General features: G+C 43.2%; 1 protein-coding gene across 2 annotated transcripts in view; it reads left to right on the top strand.

The window, feature by feature from the left end:
- Nucleotides 1-236: 236 nt before the first annotated feature.
- LOC148514038 (cell cycle control protein 50C-like) overlaps nucleotides 237-19530 on the top strand; it is a 37542-nt gene continuing 18248 nt past the window's right edge. For both annotated transcript variants that reach the window (XM_088481081.1, XM_088481080.1), the window contains exons 1-2: nucleotides 237-437; nucleotides 16916-17026. In XM_088481081.1, the coding sequence (XP_088337207.1) occupies nucleotides 237-437; nucleotides 16916-17026 (312 nt within the window). The remainder of the gene's footprint in view (nucleotides 438-16915; nucleotides 17027-19530) is intronic.

The following is a 19530-nucleotide window of genomic DNA, read 5'->3' as shown; positions in this document are numbered from 1 at the left end:
ATGCAGGGGCAAAGTACATTGAACAAGACTGACACAAGATGACAGAGCTAGCAGGTAATCAAAGCCCACAATCAGACTGCTGCCAGCACATTGCAGTTAATCAGTAATTCCAGGAAGTTTAGTAGAAGACAGTCTGTATGGAGCATGAATGGGAGGATAACAATTACACAGCACTAGGAATGTGTATATTATTCCAGTTAAATATAAAATCGTGAGATTTGCCAGAAAATTATACCATGGGGAGAAAGGTAGCTAAGGAGGACCTTCCTGCCACCAAATGTCCAGACAATTCTGCCTTTAAGCAGCAGAGGATCCCATCTGGAAACTTTATCCTGTCCGCAGACCTCGTCCTCAGCACTTTCTTCATCATTGGCCTCTTCTGTTTGGCTGTGGGAATCAGCTGGATTATTGCCACAAAGAATGTTACAGAAATATGGGTGAGTGGATAATTAATAATCAGTGTGTGTATAGGCTGGGCCATACTGACATGGCGGGGAGATGTGCGCACAGATTAGTGAGCGGTCGCTGTTACCTGACGCTGACATGGATGTAGTTTGGTGAAGAAATTTGCGTCACTGCGTTTCTGCAAATATCTCAAACAGAGAATTGCCTGCTCCCCTAAGAATCATAGAGGTCCGGTAATAATGTGGGAGAAAAAAAGATAATGTTCTAATACGATCTAATACGATCACAATATACAGTTAATATACTAAAAACTAGTTTCATCTCTCATCCCCTTCAGTAACCATGACATCCAACCTACAAACCGAACTCCACATAAATGCATTATATCAGATGCGTGGCTCTTTGTACTGTAGTGTGTGGCAAATTCCTTCAAAAGTGCCTGAGGATCCCCCTTTGTCCTGTCCTTATAATTTATTTATTACATTTTATGTAGTGTCAACATATTACGCAGCACTTATTTACATCGGCTCCTTACTCAGTGGAGCTTATAGTCTAAATTCTGTAGTACAAGCACAGTAACACTAACCTGCCAGTATTCTTTCAGTCTGCGGGATGCATATAGGGCTCAGAGGAAACTCATAATAATAACACAGAACATACAGGGCCTGATGCACGCATATGATATATGATGTATGCACGCAGGCTATAGATATATGATGTATGCACGCAGGCAGGGCCGGTTCTATGGTTACGCAAGGTACACGGCCGCGTATGGCGCCACATAGTGAAGGGCGCTGCGGCCGCGACCATGCGATTCATTAATTGACCACTACCAGCAGCGGACAGGCTGACCGCGGGTAGACTGTGTCACTGTGACACAGCTGCACCGCGGTTCTAATGGGCGGCCGTCCGTTGGCTTGTATGCAGCGACGTGCAGGGTCGCAGGCCGCAGGCGCACAGTGCTGACGGGAGGGAAGTTACGGCATATCCCTCTTTTGAGAAAGATCGGGACGCCGAGTGGGGGGGGGGAGCACACAAGTACCTAGCTGCTGCGGGAGAATGGAGGTTTATGACGAGCAGGGGGGAGTTTCCGGTCCAGTCATAGGACCTTCCTCCTACACACAGCCTCCGCGCTGCTGCGGAGCTGCAGGCGAGTCTCTCTATTTTCCTCTTCCCCAGGGCTCCGGGACTGGGAGGGAGTCGGGACACAGACAGCAATGCAGGCTGCTAGCACGGGTCGCTTGATATCTGTCACACACTGTGAGTGTCACTGTGGGGTGAAGAGGTAAGTTGCATGCTCTCTGCACTATAATGTACTCTCTGCTGTTGGGGCCAGTGACCGATCCTCACTAACCTGTCACTCTTACCTGGAATGTACAGTGTTACCGAGATCATTTAGTACTCCAGAGGGGTAGAGGAACTTACACGCACCCCCTCCTCTGTGGGCATTGTGTGTGATCTCATAACCTATTATTGCCTGTGTCTAAAATGTTTAAATATATCATGTATGTTGCAATATATATATATATATATATATATATATATATACATATATATACAGTTAGGTCCATAAATATTGGGACATTGACAGAATTTTCAGATTTTGGCCTCTATTCACCACCACAATGGTTTTGAAATGAAACAAGCAAGATGTGCTTTTTTTTTTTTTTTCAAAATATTTTATTGGTAAACTGTATACATTAATAAAACAAATATAGTATACAATATATCACAATCAAATATATAAACAGTTACATTCCATGTTTATCATGAAACATATATATACATACAAGTTATCAGAAACAAATGGATTGAGAGAACCGCACGTATCCCCAATAAACATTATGGGTCAGCCAAGTTACTACTTTAGAAGGGTGAGCCTCCTGTTGAAACAACTTCTAGGTTGTACCAAGTTGTTAGCCTCACCGCTTGGCGTAAATTATCTTTTGTCTCAGAAGGTAACGCACAAACATATGGTAACCATGTCTCAAAAAACTTTTTGACCTTTTTTTCCTTGTTAATTGACATTTCAAGCCAATCCATGTGAAATAAATAGGAAATACGAGGTATTAACAAAGGTGATGTCAAGGTATCTGTGGATATCCACTGAGACAGGATGGTCTTCTTTCCTGCTGCTGCAATTTTAGCTAACAAAATTCGTTGACCCAGTGGTGGTTTAGGTAAATTTTGGTCAAGGTATATGTCCCATAGGGCCCATTCAGGAGAGATATTAATAGTTATACCTAAAACATCTTTAATATAAGTTTGAATTATAAGCCAAAATTTTTTAACTTCAGGACAATTCCACATACAGTGATAAAGATCTGCTTCTAAAGCTTGACATTTGAAACATTTAGAATCATTGGAGGCCCCCATCAAAAAACGCAACTTGGGTGTATAGTAAGCACGATGTAGCAGTTTATAATGCATTTCTGTGTAAGAAGCAGAAATAAGCATTTTATTTAGACGAATAAAAGCTTGAAGAATATCATTAAGTGGAATGTCAGGAAAATCAATCTTCCATTTAACAATCCCAGACTGTAATTTTTCCAAATCTATAGATCGTTTAATTTGAGAATACAAATATGAGGTAGAGCAACTTCTTCCTGAGCAACTACTCAACACTCTATCTAATGTATGTGTCTTGTCAGAATCTGTTAGTTTGGAGAGAATGTTAGTCACATAACTCCTAAGTTGGTAATATGTAAATAAAGGAATAGTTATCTGAGGAAATATTTCTTGTAATTTTTCATATGTAAGAATTTTAAGTGTCTGTCCATCCAAAACTTGATAAACCAGTCTCGGACCCCCTGAACCCCAAAAACGCACTAAAGTATGATGTAAAGCAGAGAATCCTTGAGACCTTGTATTATGATATATGGGTAAAAAAATAGTGTTATATGTTGATACACCCATCTTGCGTCTAGATAGACGCCAGGCTGTGCACGTAGTGGTTAACAACAAATTATTAGTAACCGAGAGAGGAAAATCTGTGGGTCTCATATGTAATAGGCTAGAGAGTGTGATGTCAGGACAAAAGGCTTGTTCCAAGCCAGTATTAGTGAACTCTTCAGAATTCTGTAACCAATCAACTGCATAACGTTAGTTTGCAGCTAGATTATAGCTCTTTATACAGGGAAGGTTAATACCTCCCAATTGTGTGGATTGACTTAATTTGAATAAAGATATTCTTGGTTTCTTATCCGCCCAAATAAACTTGCTCATAGCTTTATTCAATAACATTAGATCTGAATCTTTTAAAAGTAAGGGTAACATTTGTATTGGGTATAGCAACCTAGGAAAAGAGATCATTTTTATCAAGTGGCATCTACCTATGTAAGACAGTGGCAAGTGTTTCCAGGCCTGAAAGTCAGCAGTAATACGAGATATTATAGCAGGAAAAAAGCCATGTAGAGATCAGAGGGATTGACAGGTATATGTAAACCTAAATAAGTCAAAGAGGTATTCGCCCATCTGAAAGGAAAAGAACCATTCCAGGCAGCCTGGGCACCATCGTGTAAGGCTAAAGCTTCTGTCTTAGACTTATTTATCACAAATCCTGATATAATTTCAAAATCATGTAGGAGTTGCATAAAACCTGGGAAAGCAGTTTGTGGATTAGCAAAATATAATAGCAAGTCATCAGCGTATGCTGACACTTTTAATATTTGACTTCCAATTCGAATCCCTTTCCATTCAGTATGCAAATAAAAATGTCGGATAAGGAAATCCAATGCTAAATTAAAAAGTAGGGGAGATAAAGGGCACCCTTGTCTTGTACCGCGATATAATTGAAAGTTCTCCGTATTTAAACCATTAATGGTGAGAAATGCTGTGGGGGTATTATATAATGAATTAAAAAAACGTATAAAACTTGGACTAATATTTTGAAAATGAAAGACGCGTAACAAATGTGTCCAGGACACACGGTCAAATGCTTTATCAGCATCACAACTGACCAAAAGAGACGTATCCTCTGAGTTTTGTAGCGATTGCGTTATGGCTGCTATTACCTGACGAATGTTATGTACTGAAGATCTATTCTTTACAAAGCCAGATTGTGATGTATGGAGTAACTTGGGTAAAAGCATCTGTAATCTTTGTGCCATAATGGAGGATAATAACTTTAAATCCTGATTTAATAAAGATATGGGACGGTAAGACTGTACTAATGTTGGATCTTTACCCGGCTTCGGTAACATTATTATACGGGCTTCATTAAAAGAAAATGGAGCCGCTGTGCCAGAGAGAATAGAATTAAACAATTTTAATAAATGAGGAGTAAGAGATGGAGATAATAATTTATAATATTCTGCACTAAGCCCATCAGGGCCCGGAGCTTTACCAATTGCTGAATGTCCAATAGCCGCCAAGATTTCTTGCTCAGAAATTAAATCAGTCAGTATCTCCTGTTCCTCCTCAGTTAATATAGGGGAACCTGCCGACTTTAAAAATTCCATACCTAAAATTTGGTTATCTGGTGGTGCAGTGTATATATTTCTAAAGTATTCCAAAAAGGAATTTGTTATATCAGAAGTAGAGGTAAGAACATGAGATTCCGAGACAATTTTTGAAATGTTAACCTGAGGACGTTGATTTCTAACCACATTGGCCAACAGTTTCCCTGCCCTATATCCCCACTTAAAATAACGATGTTTCTGGTAATCTAAAGAACATTGGGCTTTTTCTGTACATAATGTGTCATATAAATTTTTAGTATCAATATAAATCTGACGAGTTTCTGGGGTATTAAACCTTAATAAATTTGTATAAGATGTAGAAAGAGCTGTACTAATAGCTTGACATTTTTGGGAGAGTTTCTTACGTTTTCCGGCAACATAAGCTATGATCGAGCCACGCAAAACCGGCTTGGATGCTGCCCAAAATAAATTGATATCTTCAATATGTTTATTATTATCGTTGACATAGTTCCCGTATTGTTGTTCCAAATATAGCTTGAAATCAGGACAATTATATAAATAGGAGGGAAATCTCCAATTAAAGGAGGAAGGTTTTGGTGTAGGAAGGGATAAGGAGAACCATGTTGGAGCGTGGTCAGAGATAGCTATATATTCTACTTTAGCATCATAAACTTTAGGAAGGAGATTTGTGGGAAGAAGCCAATAATCAATCCTGGAGGATGTGTGATGTGGGTGTGAGTAAAACGTATAATCACGCTCCACGGGGTGTTGATACCTCCAGGGATCAGAGAGTTGGAGAGAAGATATAAGAAAATCTAAAGCCTTAGGTATAGTGCCCCTTCCCCCATCGCCTGATCTGTCTAATAGTGGATTGAGAGTAGTATTGAAATCCCCCCCTAAAATAATGGTCCCTTCGGCCCAATCCTGTATTTGAACATATAAATCTGTAAAAAAAAACACTGTTAGGACCAGTTGGTGCATATATGGTGACAATAGTAAACAAAACCCCCTCCAATTGTATTTTAACAAATAGAAATCTACCTTCAGGGTCACACAGTTTATCAAGAATAGTGTAGTTAAGGGACTTGCGTAGAAGAAGAACCACACCTCTTCGTTTGGATGTATATGAAGCTGCTATGTATTCATTCAACCAATTGCTCCTTAACGTATTTGGATCCCCCTCCCTCCAGTGCGTTTCCTGAAGCACAGCCACATCTGGTTTGAGCCTCTGTAGGTGTTGTAATACTTTCCGCCGTTTGAGCGGTGTGTTAAGACCCTCTACATTCCAGGTGAGGAATTTTATACGATCCTTATAATTAACAGGTGTACCCAAGGAATTCAAGTTATCAACCAATACCTTGTTTCATGAAAATACTAATTTGTTGAAATTCGTTAAACATAGCATCCCATGTCCCAGCGAGTAAGGACGCCATTGTTATTATAAACGTGCGGTCTCTCAATCCCATTATCACTACATTTAACCAAACATATATACACCAAAATGATACAGTTCTACCATTTTGTGTTTTTCTTTGAACCCAAACATAAGGCCATTGTGGCCAATAATAACCAGTAACTATATTCCAAATATGAGAAAAAAAAATTCAAAATCAAAACAAATAATAAAAAAGAACAATTTAGAGGAAACAGGGTTTTCCCGAAAAATAGTAAGAAATACACATAATATGCAAAAACAGATGAGAATCAATTTCTCATTAACAAATATTAATGACATAATGAGGCATACATGAGTAATATAATACTTGCGATTTAAGCATTAACTCCATGTTCATCGACAGATGAGAGTACGTTAGATTCCGAGAGAGAAGTAACAAATGTCTTTGCTGGGGACACCGAATCAAAGAAATACTGTTTGCCATCATGTTGTACTCTAAGCTTAGCTGGGTAGAGGAGGGCAAATCTGATTCCAGCATCAAAAAGCGACTTGCATATCGGTGAAAATTCTCTTCGTTTCATTGACACTTGATAGGAAAAATCTTGAAAGAGAAGCAACCTGTCCCCTTTATAGGATAAATTTTGAGATTTACGATAAGCCTCCATCAGTCTGACTTTATCCATATAATTAAGGAACCTGAAGATGACAGGTCTAGGTCTGCGGCGATCTGTTTGACGATCCGGACCAATTCTGTGTGCACGTTCGATCAATGTAGGGCCTGATGTAGAGCTGCAACCCAACTCCTGAGGAAACCAGGTGGAAACTAAGTCCATAAGTTCCCGCTGTTTGACAGATTCCGGTAAGCCAATCAGACGTAGATTATTGCGGCGGTTGCGATTTTCCAAATCTTCCAGCTTTTCCTGCATGGTGACAATGGAAGCATCCTGCGTTTCAATTACCGATTTAGCCGTAGTAAGATCATCTTCAAGATTTGAAATGCGCTGTTCTGCTTCATTAAACCGCACACTATGTTCGCGAAGCTGCGTTACAGCCGAATCTATTGCCTCTTTCAGACCAGCCAACTTTTTATCAAGCAATGGTGAGAGAAGATCCGAGATTTCCTGTGCTTTGACCACAGATGCAGCACTGAATTTGGAAGGATCAGACACGCTGTCCATAATATCATCCCCAGCCGGGGAAGTAGGAGGACTAGAGGTGGTAGATGCAGTGGTTCTGGTCTCTCTGCCTCGGACACCTGGACCTCCCTCACCACCCTTCTGTATTTTGGTCACGTGCTTATCCATATATAAATCTCAGATAATGGACTTTGCTAGGAAAATTGATTATATTTAATATGCCAAAAAAAACAACAAAACTGAATAATCCTGACCAGCAGGGGGAGCTGATATAGATATAGTGCCTTTGGAGATGCAGAAAAACTCTGATAGTTCTCTGTATAAATGTGGTGCAGGAACAGCAGCTAGAGCCCTGCCAGTCCCAAAATGGCGGTCGTGGGCTAATATACTGCACTGTCCACACTACAGCACTTGTCACAGGGGGCCAGTGAAGTCAGAGAGGCAGGAAGGTAGGTGGCTCCTCCGATAGCACACTTCAGGGGAAGAGGTGACAAGGGAGGCAGCCCGGCGATCCGTCCGGATCCAAAATGACGGCCGCGATTAGTGGTGCTTTGTACTGCACCTAAACTCCGGCGGTATGGTGACGGTGGGGAGCCGGGAATAGTGTCCACTTACCCACCGCTATCTCCAGGTGACGCGCTGATGTCCGCGCGTCACTGCTCCCGGCGCTGCAGGTGTTTTATCTGCGCCTGTATGTGAAGGGAGCGAGAGCTCTCAAAAATGCGGCCATCTACAAGGTCCGCCCACCGGAAGTCGCAAGATGTGCTTTAACTGCAGACTTTCAGATTTAATTTGAGGGTAATTACATCCAAATCGGGTGAACGGTGTAGGAATTACAACAGTTTCAATATGTGCCTCCCACTTTTTAAGGGGCCAAAAGTAATGGGACTATCAACTCAAAAGCTATTTCATGGACAGGTGTGGGCTATTTCCTCATTATTTCATTATCAATTAAGCAGGTAAAAGGTCTGGAGTTGATTCTAGGTGTGACATTTGCATTTGGAAACAGTTGCTGTCAACTCTCAATATGAGATCCAAAGAGCTGTCACTATCAGTGAAGCAAGCCATCATTAGGCTGAAAAATCAAAACAAACCCATCAGAGAGATAGCAAAAACATTAGGTGTGGCCAAATCAACTGTTTGGAACATTCTTAAAAAGAAAGAACGCACAGTAGAGCTCAGCAACTCTAATAGACCCGGAAGACCACGGAAAACAACTGTGGTGGATGACAAAAGAATTATTTCCCTGGTGAAGAAAAACCCCTTCACAACAGTTGGCCAAATCAAGAACACTCTCCAGGAGGTAGATGTATATGTGTCAAAGTCAACAATCAAGAGAAGACTTCACAAGAGTGAATATAGACGGTTCACCACAAGATGCAAACCATTGGTGAGCCACAAAAACAGGAAGACCAGATTAGAGTTTGCCAAACAACATCTAAAAAAGCCATTACAGTTCTGGAACAACATCCTATTGACAGATGAGACAAAGATCAACTTGTACCAGAGTGATGGGAAGAGAAGAGAAGGAAAGGAACTGCTCATGATCCAAAACATACCACCTAATTAGTGAAGCATGGTGGTGGTAGTGTCATGGCATGGGCATGTATGGCTGCCAATGGAACTGGTTCCCTTGTATTTATTGATGATGTGACTGCTGACAAAAGCAGCAGAATGAATTCTGAAGTGTTTCGGCAATATTATATGCTCATATTCAGTCAAATGCTTCAGAACTCATTGGACAGCGCTTCACAGTGCAGATGGACAATGACCCGTAGCATACTGCAAAAGCAACCAAAGAGTTTTTTAAGGCTAAAAAGTGGAATGTTATTCACTGGTGAGCTGTTTAACGGAGATTTGAAAGTCGGAGGTAAGGTCCGTACGGAATGCCTGAAGCATTTGATGGAGTGTACGGACTGTCAGCGGAGCATCAGTAGTTAGATCAAGAGTATCTGTAGGGCAAGGAGTGGGAGTAGCTTTGGTTGTCAGTGAAGATCTTCCTGCAGACAATGAATCAGCGGTTTTCTGGGGTACAAATTTGATTGGAGGCGCAAGAGTGGATAGCTTACTCCGTTTGTTAGGCATAATGGCTTCTTCGGTAATTAAGTATAAACGATGATGCAAAGGCAAATGGTTTCCATTGCGGTCAGTGCATTAAGTAAACATGAACTGTAGAGGTCTCATAGGGATGAAAGATAGATATCACTGAAAAAACATGGCAAAGTAGAATATTTGTACCTTGCTGGTAGAGGAGTGTTGAGGAAACCTTTATTCAGCCACAAATAGCCATGTCATATTTTTGTAAGGCAGCCATGTAGACTGTGTGGAGAAATGGTGAAGGTAGGGCAGAAAATGTGCTGCTTGCAGGTGAGCAGTGACTGGGATGCCCAGATCCAAGATGGCGCCCACAGCTTCCCAGGTAGAACTCCAGCAGCCTCCAAGTACAGCAGCCCCTGAGAGGGAAGGAATCAGCCCAGCAGGTCATCAGGCAAGTGTGGAAGCTGTGGCAGGTATGGCCTCTGTTCAAGGGAGCAAGGCGGCGTCTGCGGGAATGACGTCACCCGGGTGTCCGCCGGGCTCCAAACGCAAGTCCGTGGCTTCCAATCGGTGGGTAGGCCGCGAGCCACCGGGGGTCACAGCGCAGCGCCGGAGTCAGCGGAGGACTCAGAGGACACGTTGGGCCATGCTTGGGGGTCCGGAGCCTCCAAGGAAGGAGCCAACCAGTCAGCGGCCACGACTTCAGCTGCACTCGGGACCCGGACAAGGTCCCATACTCAAGGCCGCGGCTTCTGGGCGGCAGGTAGGCCGCAAACCACAGGGGGTCACAGCGGCCACAGGGGAGAAGGAGAGCCGGGAAGGAGGACAGTAGGCACCCCCAGTCAGACAGGAGCGCAGCGCTGGTCACCAGATTATCAGGTAATTAGCAGGAGCTCCAGCAAGGCACATCTGTGCTGAAAGACAGTCAGGCCCCATCCCAGAGCACTTCAATTGTTGCTCTGTCAGGGAGTGATAGCCGCCGGTGCCGGCATTTCTGCACAAACTCAGGAGGGTGCGAGCAGAAATGTGTCTGAAACACCCTGGTTAGGGCGCGCTAACCGCAGATAACGCACCCTAACCAGGAATTAAGACGGGTTTAGCAGTTTTAGATGGCTAAACCTCGTCTTTTAGGCGGCGAAGAAGGCAATAATTAATGAGTGCCCAGAACAAATGAATATCAAACTGGTTGCTCATTAATTATCACGCCGAAAAAAAATTTGAATCGCCCCCTAATTCTGCATAAACAGGATAAAACATGCTGCAATCTTTAACATGGAGGAAAGGAAAGAAGAATCCACATCTTCCATAATATAGTCTGGATGTAAAACACATCCAATAGCTAACGCCTTCTTTTTTTATTATTATCTATCTTTATGAACAGCTGAACACTGATGACATCTGCATGTATACTAAACACAGTTGAGAACAGTTGTTGCATTATCAAAATGACACGTCTAACAAGCAAGTTATTATTTTATTTAAGAAATTTCACAGAGCATAGGGCTGGTACAAGAGTTATCACCAAATAAACCATCCCTGATTAAACAACTGGGCTGTCTGTAGTGATAGGGCATTCAGCTGGTGTGTACATAACTCTGCCATACTATCGCACCTGTACACACATATTTCCAACAGGTTATGGGCTCAGGCACAGAAGAGCAGGCTTGCCTACCCCCACGATTTGGCTCCCAGCCCCCGGAAAGGCAGGGAAGCCTCCGACCCTCCCGTCCTCCCCCCTGAAAAGATTATAAACCCCAACAGCGGGGGAGCCGGTGACGCGATTCACGCTGAATCGTGTCATCGCGGCCCCGCCCCCTGCTTCACACTGCCAAAAATAACGGCATTGTGAAGAGGGGCAGAGCCACGATGATGCGATCGTGCGGCTCTGCTCCCGGCTCCACCCCCAATGCACCACCAACTGGCTGGCTCGCCCCCAACTCCGCCCCCAATGACCGCCCCCGCCCCCCCACTGTTAGCCGACAATCAGCTCCCTCCCGGAAGGCTGGAGCTGATTGTCGGCAAGTATGCAGAAGAGTAAAGTACACAGGCCCCGAGCTACTGAGACACCCAAAGCAGCACACATTCACCATCTTAAACACATGCAATACACAGAATGCTACAATACACAGGGATCTATTTATTAACATTATTTTTACTAAAATAAAGTGAAAAAGGGTGTTTTTCACACCCTCTTCACATTATCTTAGTATCACATAAATTTACTAGAGGGCAGTTGGAGTAGAATTAGTAAAATTCTACTCCAAACCCTAACTATCACATATTGTTAGTAAGCAGATCACACGCGGCGTATGCACAGACATTTTTCCAAAAAATACAGGGAGAAGTGTGCGGATGGGATTCGCAGGGACAGAGCTTTAGAGCTTTATTGCATTGCAAATTTAGGGCGGTATTCAATTAGTTTCGCACCTGCGATAAAGTTTCGCCTGCCGGACTTTTCGCCTACATCGCGTATTTTAGCCGCGGAAACTTATCATGCGCGCCCCCGCTATTTTCTTATTCAATTCCGACAGACGCAAAAAACAGAGACACGCGAAGTCAGAACATGCGAAAAGTGGTGTCAGAATAGGGGAAATCAGCCTGAACCCCCCAAAAAGATGCAGATTAGCCCTAATAAAACTTTTTGGGGTACTTAAGGTCGCACAATAGTCTCTAATTAGCGTCTTTGCACAAGTGGTGAAGAATGGCATAAAGCAGTGTTTTTTTGTGAAAATAAGTAGTCCTGTCAAATTTGGGGTACCTGAAAATGGGTGCAAGCATCTTTTAAAGTCTGTAAAGTGAAATTTTAAATTAAGTGAAATTACACCCCAAAAATGCACAGGCAATCTCCAAAACACTTGACCCCTTCTTAGTGCACCCCCAGAACCTTATTTCGCTAGTTTGCTAAGTTGTCCCCCTACTTTGCACTTTTTACCCCCAAATTCAATGTCATTTTTTGGGGTGTTCTTACCTTTTTGATAGAAATGTTTTGTTGCAGTTGTCCTTTGGGGGGCTATTCCAAGGGTTCTGAGTGGTTTCCCCACATTTGTACCCTCAAACAAAAATTTTGCACTTCTTTCTCCACCTATTCAGAGGCGATTCTTTTTCACCTATGCGAAAAGCGGATGGAATTGAATACGGCAATACTTTTCCGACTGGAGAAAAGTCGCAATCGGCGATACTTTTTCGCGGATCACGGCTTTTCGCTTCTAATTGAATACAAGCCATAGTCGGAAATATCACACTACAATCGCATTTTAAATGCAGATTGTAGTAAATAGGGCCCACAGAGTGAAGACAGCACAGAGGGGCTGATTCAGACCCGCTCGCTAGGATGAGAATGCTCGTAGCTGGCCGATATTTGCAATCTGCGCATGTGTATGCATCGCAATGCGCGTGTACAAACCACTGCGAAAGATCGGGAAGCGTACGCTCGCCCAGCATAGACAGCTCATATGAATGAGTGACAGGTCAAGCCATTTGTGGGTGGTGACAGGGGCAGGCCACTAGAAACGTGTGAACGCAGGTGTGCCTGAGTGTCCTAACGCCGTTACAGACGCGTGCATAATTAACAGGCTGCATCATTGTACACGTCACCTGGTTGTATTTCACACTGAAGTGATCGCAGTGCTTGCGGCAGGTTATGGTCTACTTTAAACGCTGCGATCGCATCCGATGGTGCTCGATGCACCAATGGTTTCAAGCACTTTCTGGAGATGACGTGCGCAAGTGGGCGTCTTTTGAATGGCTGGTGGGCATCTGCTTATAGCTGCAAAATAGCTGCAAAGAACATACACACAGGAACTAAACCCATGATGAAGTTTATCAAGTTGAAAGGTGCAGAAAATTAGTCAACCTGGAAGTTTGCTATGGAAATGCAATGAAAGCATGAAAAGTTGTGGAAGGTCACAGTAGACCCAGGTTCAAATCCAAGCCCAGATGATCTATAGAGAGCAATGGGTACCATAGACTTAAGTGTAGAGCAACACGTGTATTCTATTATACATGGGAGTCACAAATGACATGTGTACAGCACTGCAGACAGCATATCATGATGGAAGTCTCATAAGAATACATTTAAGAAGTGTATTATACAATACCAAGTTATGTGAATGCTGCAGTATGAGTGATTATAATGACAAAATTATGTCTGTTTCTCAGCAAATAATGTATGTGGGATTGCAAGCAAAAGAGTGTGAATCCTATGCAATGCAAGAAATGCAACAATAAAGATGAGTCAGCCTTGAGTATTTCACTCAAGGCTGACTCATCTTTATTGTTGCATTGCTGGCCATACACTAGCACGATTTCGGCCCGATTGCCTGATTTTCGATGCGTCGTAAGATGAATCGTGTATTTCTTTAGTAGGATATGATCTGATGCGCGCTCCCGCAGCTCCTAAAAAGTATCGTATGATCAGATGTGCAGCCTATATGATCCGTCGTATTCGTATGCTGATTGTGCTGTGTTTTTCACCATGCGATGCATCGTGCATCCAACCACTGTCATTTCAGTGACATTTTGAAGAATGATTATCAGTTTTTCAGCAGGTACACAATCGATCATAACGTCAGATCGTATGTACATCGTGTGTCCAAAGTGTGTTAGGGACTGCCAGGTTGCTGGCGGGGAGTTCAAGGGAAATCATAAGATGAATCTTATCTTACGCTGGTCGCACTAGTGTATGGCCAGCATTACAGATAGCTGCAGGAAGGATTGCTAGTATATAGATTCAGGTGCAAAAAGGCATTTAAGCTGCAATAAGGAATGGTTCACAAAGTTAGTCGCATGTGACCCTATCATGAACAAAGGGATTGGCAATTAAGTGCTTACAGCTACAAAAGTTAGATAGTATCTTACAGTTTAGACAGCACCTTCAGCAGATTTTCCTTCTTCTCTGCAATGACTCCACAAGCTTATACTTCTCAGGATGTAGCAGAAATGCTAGCCCCATAAACACAGTAAAATGACTTTACATAACATTAGATTTATTAAAGAGGAAGTAAGAGGATGTGGGTCCAGGGAACAAAGTATGGAAAAAATAAGGATCACCAAACATAATGGCAGTAAATGTGCAAAAAAGGAATATGAAAAATGACACAGTAGCTAGCAATACGGTACTAAATAAGCAATGATCCTCACCAATGGTTACATAGATTTCTTTACTTAAACTGCTGCAGCACCGCTTTGGGTATAACTATGGAAAATATGATTTCTTATCAACTTCTATACACTACACTCTAAACACACAATAAACTTCTCAATAACAGTTATATGAAAACATAACAAAACAGATTATTCTTTAGCAGACTAGCAAATCTCAGACTGATCAATCATTTACTTTAAAGTGAACACAAAGTTATTTAATTGGAGTACTCCCTTGCTAGGTGGTCACTGTCCTATAATATGCATGTTCTTGTTATCCACAATAGGCAAATGTAACAAAATTAGCATCTAATGCTGGTCTTTCTTGATTACAGAGAGCAATAACTTCCACTTTCCAATTATAAAGCACAATGAAATTCCCCTTTAGTAATACAGCTATCTTCAGCACTTAATAGTATCAGTAGCTCTGTCCTAAGTGTAATCTTAATCAGTTCTTATATCAATCTTTCGCACAAAATGGTATACTGACATTATACTAATAGACTCAGGGCCTGATTCAGAGCCGTTCGCTATACAATTTGCATACATGATGTGTATGCAAATTGCGTAGGCAGTGCTACCACACAGCAATGCATTAGCATGCCCAGTATTTCTTAGAGCGCAATCACTTAGTGTATGCAGACACCCACCAGCCTGTCTTAAGATGCCCACTTGTGTACGTCATGTCCAGGAAGTGTATGCAACTATCGGTACATCGGGTAACATTGGATGCTATCGCAGCGCTTGAGGTTGACCATACCCTGCAGCAAGCACTGCGAGCACTTCAGTGTAAAAACAAGCCAGATGATGTGTACTATGATGCTGTATTTTAATTATGCACACCTCTAAAACGCCATTGAGATGCTCAGGCACGCCTGTGTTTACACCTCCACTTCCCCATTTTTAATGGCCAGCCCCTGTCACTCACTCTGCTGGGCTGTCTATGTGCAGCGAGCGAATGCATTGTGAACTTTCGCTAAGGTATGCACATGCGTACTGCAATACATACACACTGCATACCATCGGCAGCAGCGAGAGTATGCATCTTAGCGAGTGGGTCTGAATCAGGCCCTCAGCCCACTAGTTCAATAGTAGCTCAATCAGCACATATATCACGCTGTCAGTGTGTATATATATATATATATATATATATATATACCCATATATATATATAGCTCTGGGCCTGATTCTGAGCCGCTCATAAGCGGCCGCTCACTCGCTCCGAGCGATGTTCGCACATCTGCGCATGCGTCGTAATGCGCATGCGCCAACCAGTCATTGCGGTCGGAAATCGTGTGCTCGCAAAACAGCGAGGGCCTGCTAATTTGAGTGACAGAATGAGGCGTTTGTGGGTGGTAACAGGGGAAGGTGCTTGAAAACGGGGAGTGGAGATCCGAACGCAGGCGTGCCAAACGGGCGTTTAATGGGTGTGGATAATTAACAAAGCAGCATCATCGACCACGTCACTTGGTTGTCTTTTAGCCTGAACTGCTCGCAGTGATTGCGGGAAGTAAAACCTACCACAAGCACTGCGAGCAGTTCAGACGCCTTTCGATGTACTCGATTAATCTAATAAATAGCGGAGATGATGTATAATGCGAACGGCCAGGGGGCGTCTTTACAAAATAGCGAGCGCATGTTTTGTTCGCTCGTTCAGACATAGAGGCGTCAACAGACCGCAAAGAGCGAGCGCTCATTTAAATAACCGGCCCCTTTTCCTGAACGACTGTTCGCAAATAGCGTCCCGCTCTGAATCAGGCCCTCTGTCTCTTGAAGGTATTAGATTTACTCAATATTGCAATACACTTTTATTGGGGATGTCTCCTATTGTCAGTATAACTCTTCACGGGTCTCTGCTGCAGCTCCCAGCAATGACAAGCTGCCTCTCTTGATATTTCAGACACACTGCTGACGCTTCTGTACCGGTCCCTGGCATTCTGTTAACGGGTATTCAGTGGACCTGTCAAATGGCACCAGCTCATCATCGTCACTTGCCCATTCTTGGCTCACAGGTCTTCAGAACCTCATCCCGCTCTCCAGCTCAACTCCTTGGCATCTCTCTCACTGCACTGCACATGTGCAAACCACCAGTCCTTTTCTTTTGCAAGCTTGTCCCCCTCTGGTGCTCTGCTGCGCCAGCTAATGGCACCCTCCCACTTTACAGTATAGATTGGCTCTTATTAGAGCCAGGGTTGTCACAGCATGCCATGTTTAACTTGCGTCTGCACATGCTTACTGTACTGCAGAAGCAGAAGTGGTCACAAGTGCAACTAAAATTATTGGCGCAAGCAAATTTTATGCAAGGTGCAAATTCTGTGCTGATATTGTTTATCTGATTATTATTGTTGCTAATATCGGTTATATTATATTGTTCACAGATCAACTATTCTGATTATTGCTCACAATGTACAAAACTAAGGGAAAATTCCTCGTATTCAGAGAAGCCATGCGGCTGTATTATCAACTTTAGTGTGAAAAAGGACATTCAGGTGAGTAGAAATTAATTAGAAATCAAGTGGTCATGAAAGAAAAGTAATAATTCAATCAAATAATACATTTAAAATGTATGGACATTGCCCATTTTTTACTTTTTTGTGCCTATTTTTTTTAATTATTATTACTACTATTATTATTATTATTTTACCTCTATTCTAAGGTTTCTTTCCTTTTTTTATTAATGGTGAAACAGAAAAAAAAATATTTCTGTTTCAAATTAAATAAAAAAGCAACACAATAAAAATAACAGGCTGTGGGGCAGAAAAAAAAAAGACTACCTAACACTTACATGTGTTTGCTTTCTGAGCTTAAATCCCCTCCCTTAATATAACTGATAAAAAAAAGTGGCGTCCATTTTGGTTCAGCAGTACATAAAAGAAGGCTGCGCTTTTCCCTTCGATATATGTAATCTTTATGATCAGATCAAGTCAATCTGTACATTACCAGGGGGAGCAGCAGTGGCAGATGATGGGCAAAGCATACCACAATATTTAAGTGATATAAAGGTCTTTGGCTAATTATTGATGTCCTTTAAATCAATTTTGATTGCAGATTTCTAAATGGATCATTGGACATTATCGTTTGAGAGGCAACTTTTTGATAACAGTAATTGATATGATGCATTGTAAAATAAATTTATGTTTCATGTTTACATATCTGTCAGCTCTGAGGGTTTCTTTACTTCTCACCCATGAAGTACAAGAGGGAATGAAGATTGAATGGAGGCTTCTGTTTATCTCCCAAAGAGCAAGACCACTCTATTGCTCTAAAAACTATTGTCTGCAGCCACAGCAGTCGGGAGGCAATCGGGAAGCCGACTGCCTAAATACCGGCAGCCGGCTTCCCGACTGCCATTTCCCGGCAAGGGTGAAATGCCGGGCGTCTAGATGTAAACGCTCGCATTTCCCCGATGCCGGGAGACCGGCGCCCAGCATCCCGATCGTAGGGATGCCGGGCACCGCGAGCGGACAGCCGCGGGGGGGGAGGGTTAGGTTTAGGGCTCCCGGGGGGACTTAAGGTTAGGCACCCCCCCGGGAGTGTTAGGGTTAGGCTAGGGGGAGGGAGTGTTAGGGTTAGGCACCCCTGGGGGGGACTTAGGGTTAGGCACCTCCCCGGGGGACTTAGGTTTAGGCAGTGGGGAAGGGGGTGGTTAGGGTTAGGCACTTAGAGGGGGGATTAGGGTTAGGCACTTGGGGGGGAAGTTAGGGTTAGGCACCCCTAAGGAGGGTTAGGGTTAGGGGGGTTAGGTTAGGTTAGTAAATACTTACCTATCCACGATCGGGATTTCCAGCGCTGTCGGGCTTCCGCTGCGTCGCACTCTGCTCCTGTCGGGCTGCCGCTGACGGGTATCGAACCGCCGGCCGGCGGTATTTCATACCAATTCCCAGCAGTCTCCTATGCCTGTGGGGGTGAGCGATCACACTGATCGCGCCACCCCTGGCTTTGAGCAGGGCTGAGGGGGCCCAGAGCGCCCCCCTCCCCAGCGCACAGCTGCAAATCTTTTTTTGGGGGGGGAAGGGGGCGTGGCCACGCCTCCTGCAATTAGGCCACGCCCCCTATTACCCAGGCCCGACGCAGCTCTCAGCGGGCCTGGGGAGAAAGCAGCAATGGAGTTGTGTTTTCACTATAACTTTGGCAACCGGAGGGGGGGAAGGGGATTTACAATGTTGATCTATAGTAGCCCTAGCAGATATCAAAATGATGGTTTATATGATATAAGTTGTTAATGAGTACATTACATTAATACAGTATTTTCTTGGAGTTGATTTCTTTTTTCTATCTTTTGGAAAACAATATAAGAGAGCCTGATTGTAATTTTCTATCAAGATCAAATCAATATTGCGGGGCCCAAAGGCCAGTTCCTACTCTGCCTATTTGGTAATCCGGCACTGCTCCCAACTGTCCTGATTTTGGTTGGTTAGTCCTGCTTTACGAGCACTGTCCCAGCTGCCGGTCACACTGACCCATGGGGGAAATTGTTGGGATGCATGGCAGAGCAGAGGCGAATGGATGCTGTTCCCACGCGCATGACATCTTAAATGTATAGAGGCTGGGGGCAGCTCATCAACTCTGGAAACGCTGGGCACGCCCCTAGAGTGGCCAAGAAACATAAACGAAAAAAATATACAAATATGCAAAATGACGTATGCCTATTTAGGGCCGTATTCAATTTGGAGCGAAAAGTCAGTTTCGGCAACACTTTTTCGATGATGACGTCATTTTCGCCTAATTAATTTATCCCCATATTCAATTTCCCAGACTTTTCGCTGGTGGAACCAGCGGAAAAGTATCGTCAATGGATGCCCGGCGGAAAAAAGTGCAGAATCGTGGTTTTGGGGTGCAAAATTGCAGCAACCCCCCTAAACCCTATGTACACCCCCCTTGACGCTAATTGCAGCAAAAAAGCACTAAAGACACCCCAAGAAAGCACTTTGAAAAAATGGGCGGAAAAAAGCAAAGTGGGGGTACAAATCAAAAATAGCTTTTGGAGGTGTCT

This window comes from Taudactylus pleione, unplaced genomic scaffold (genome assembly GCF_031769625.1).
Source record: "Taudactylus pleione unplaced genomic scaffold, aTauple2 ptg000262l, whole genome shotgun sequence".
Lineage (NCBI taxonomy): Eukaryota > Metazoa > Chordata > Amphibia > Anura > Myobatrachidae > Taudactylus > Taudactylus pleione.
The sequence above is the reverse complement of the archived record's forward strand: the minus strand, read 5'-3'. Positions and strand labels throughout refer to the sequence as shown.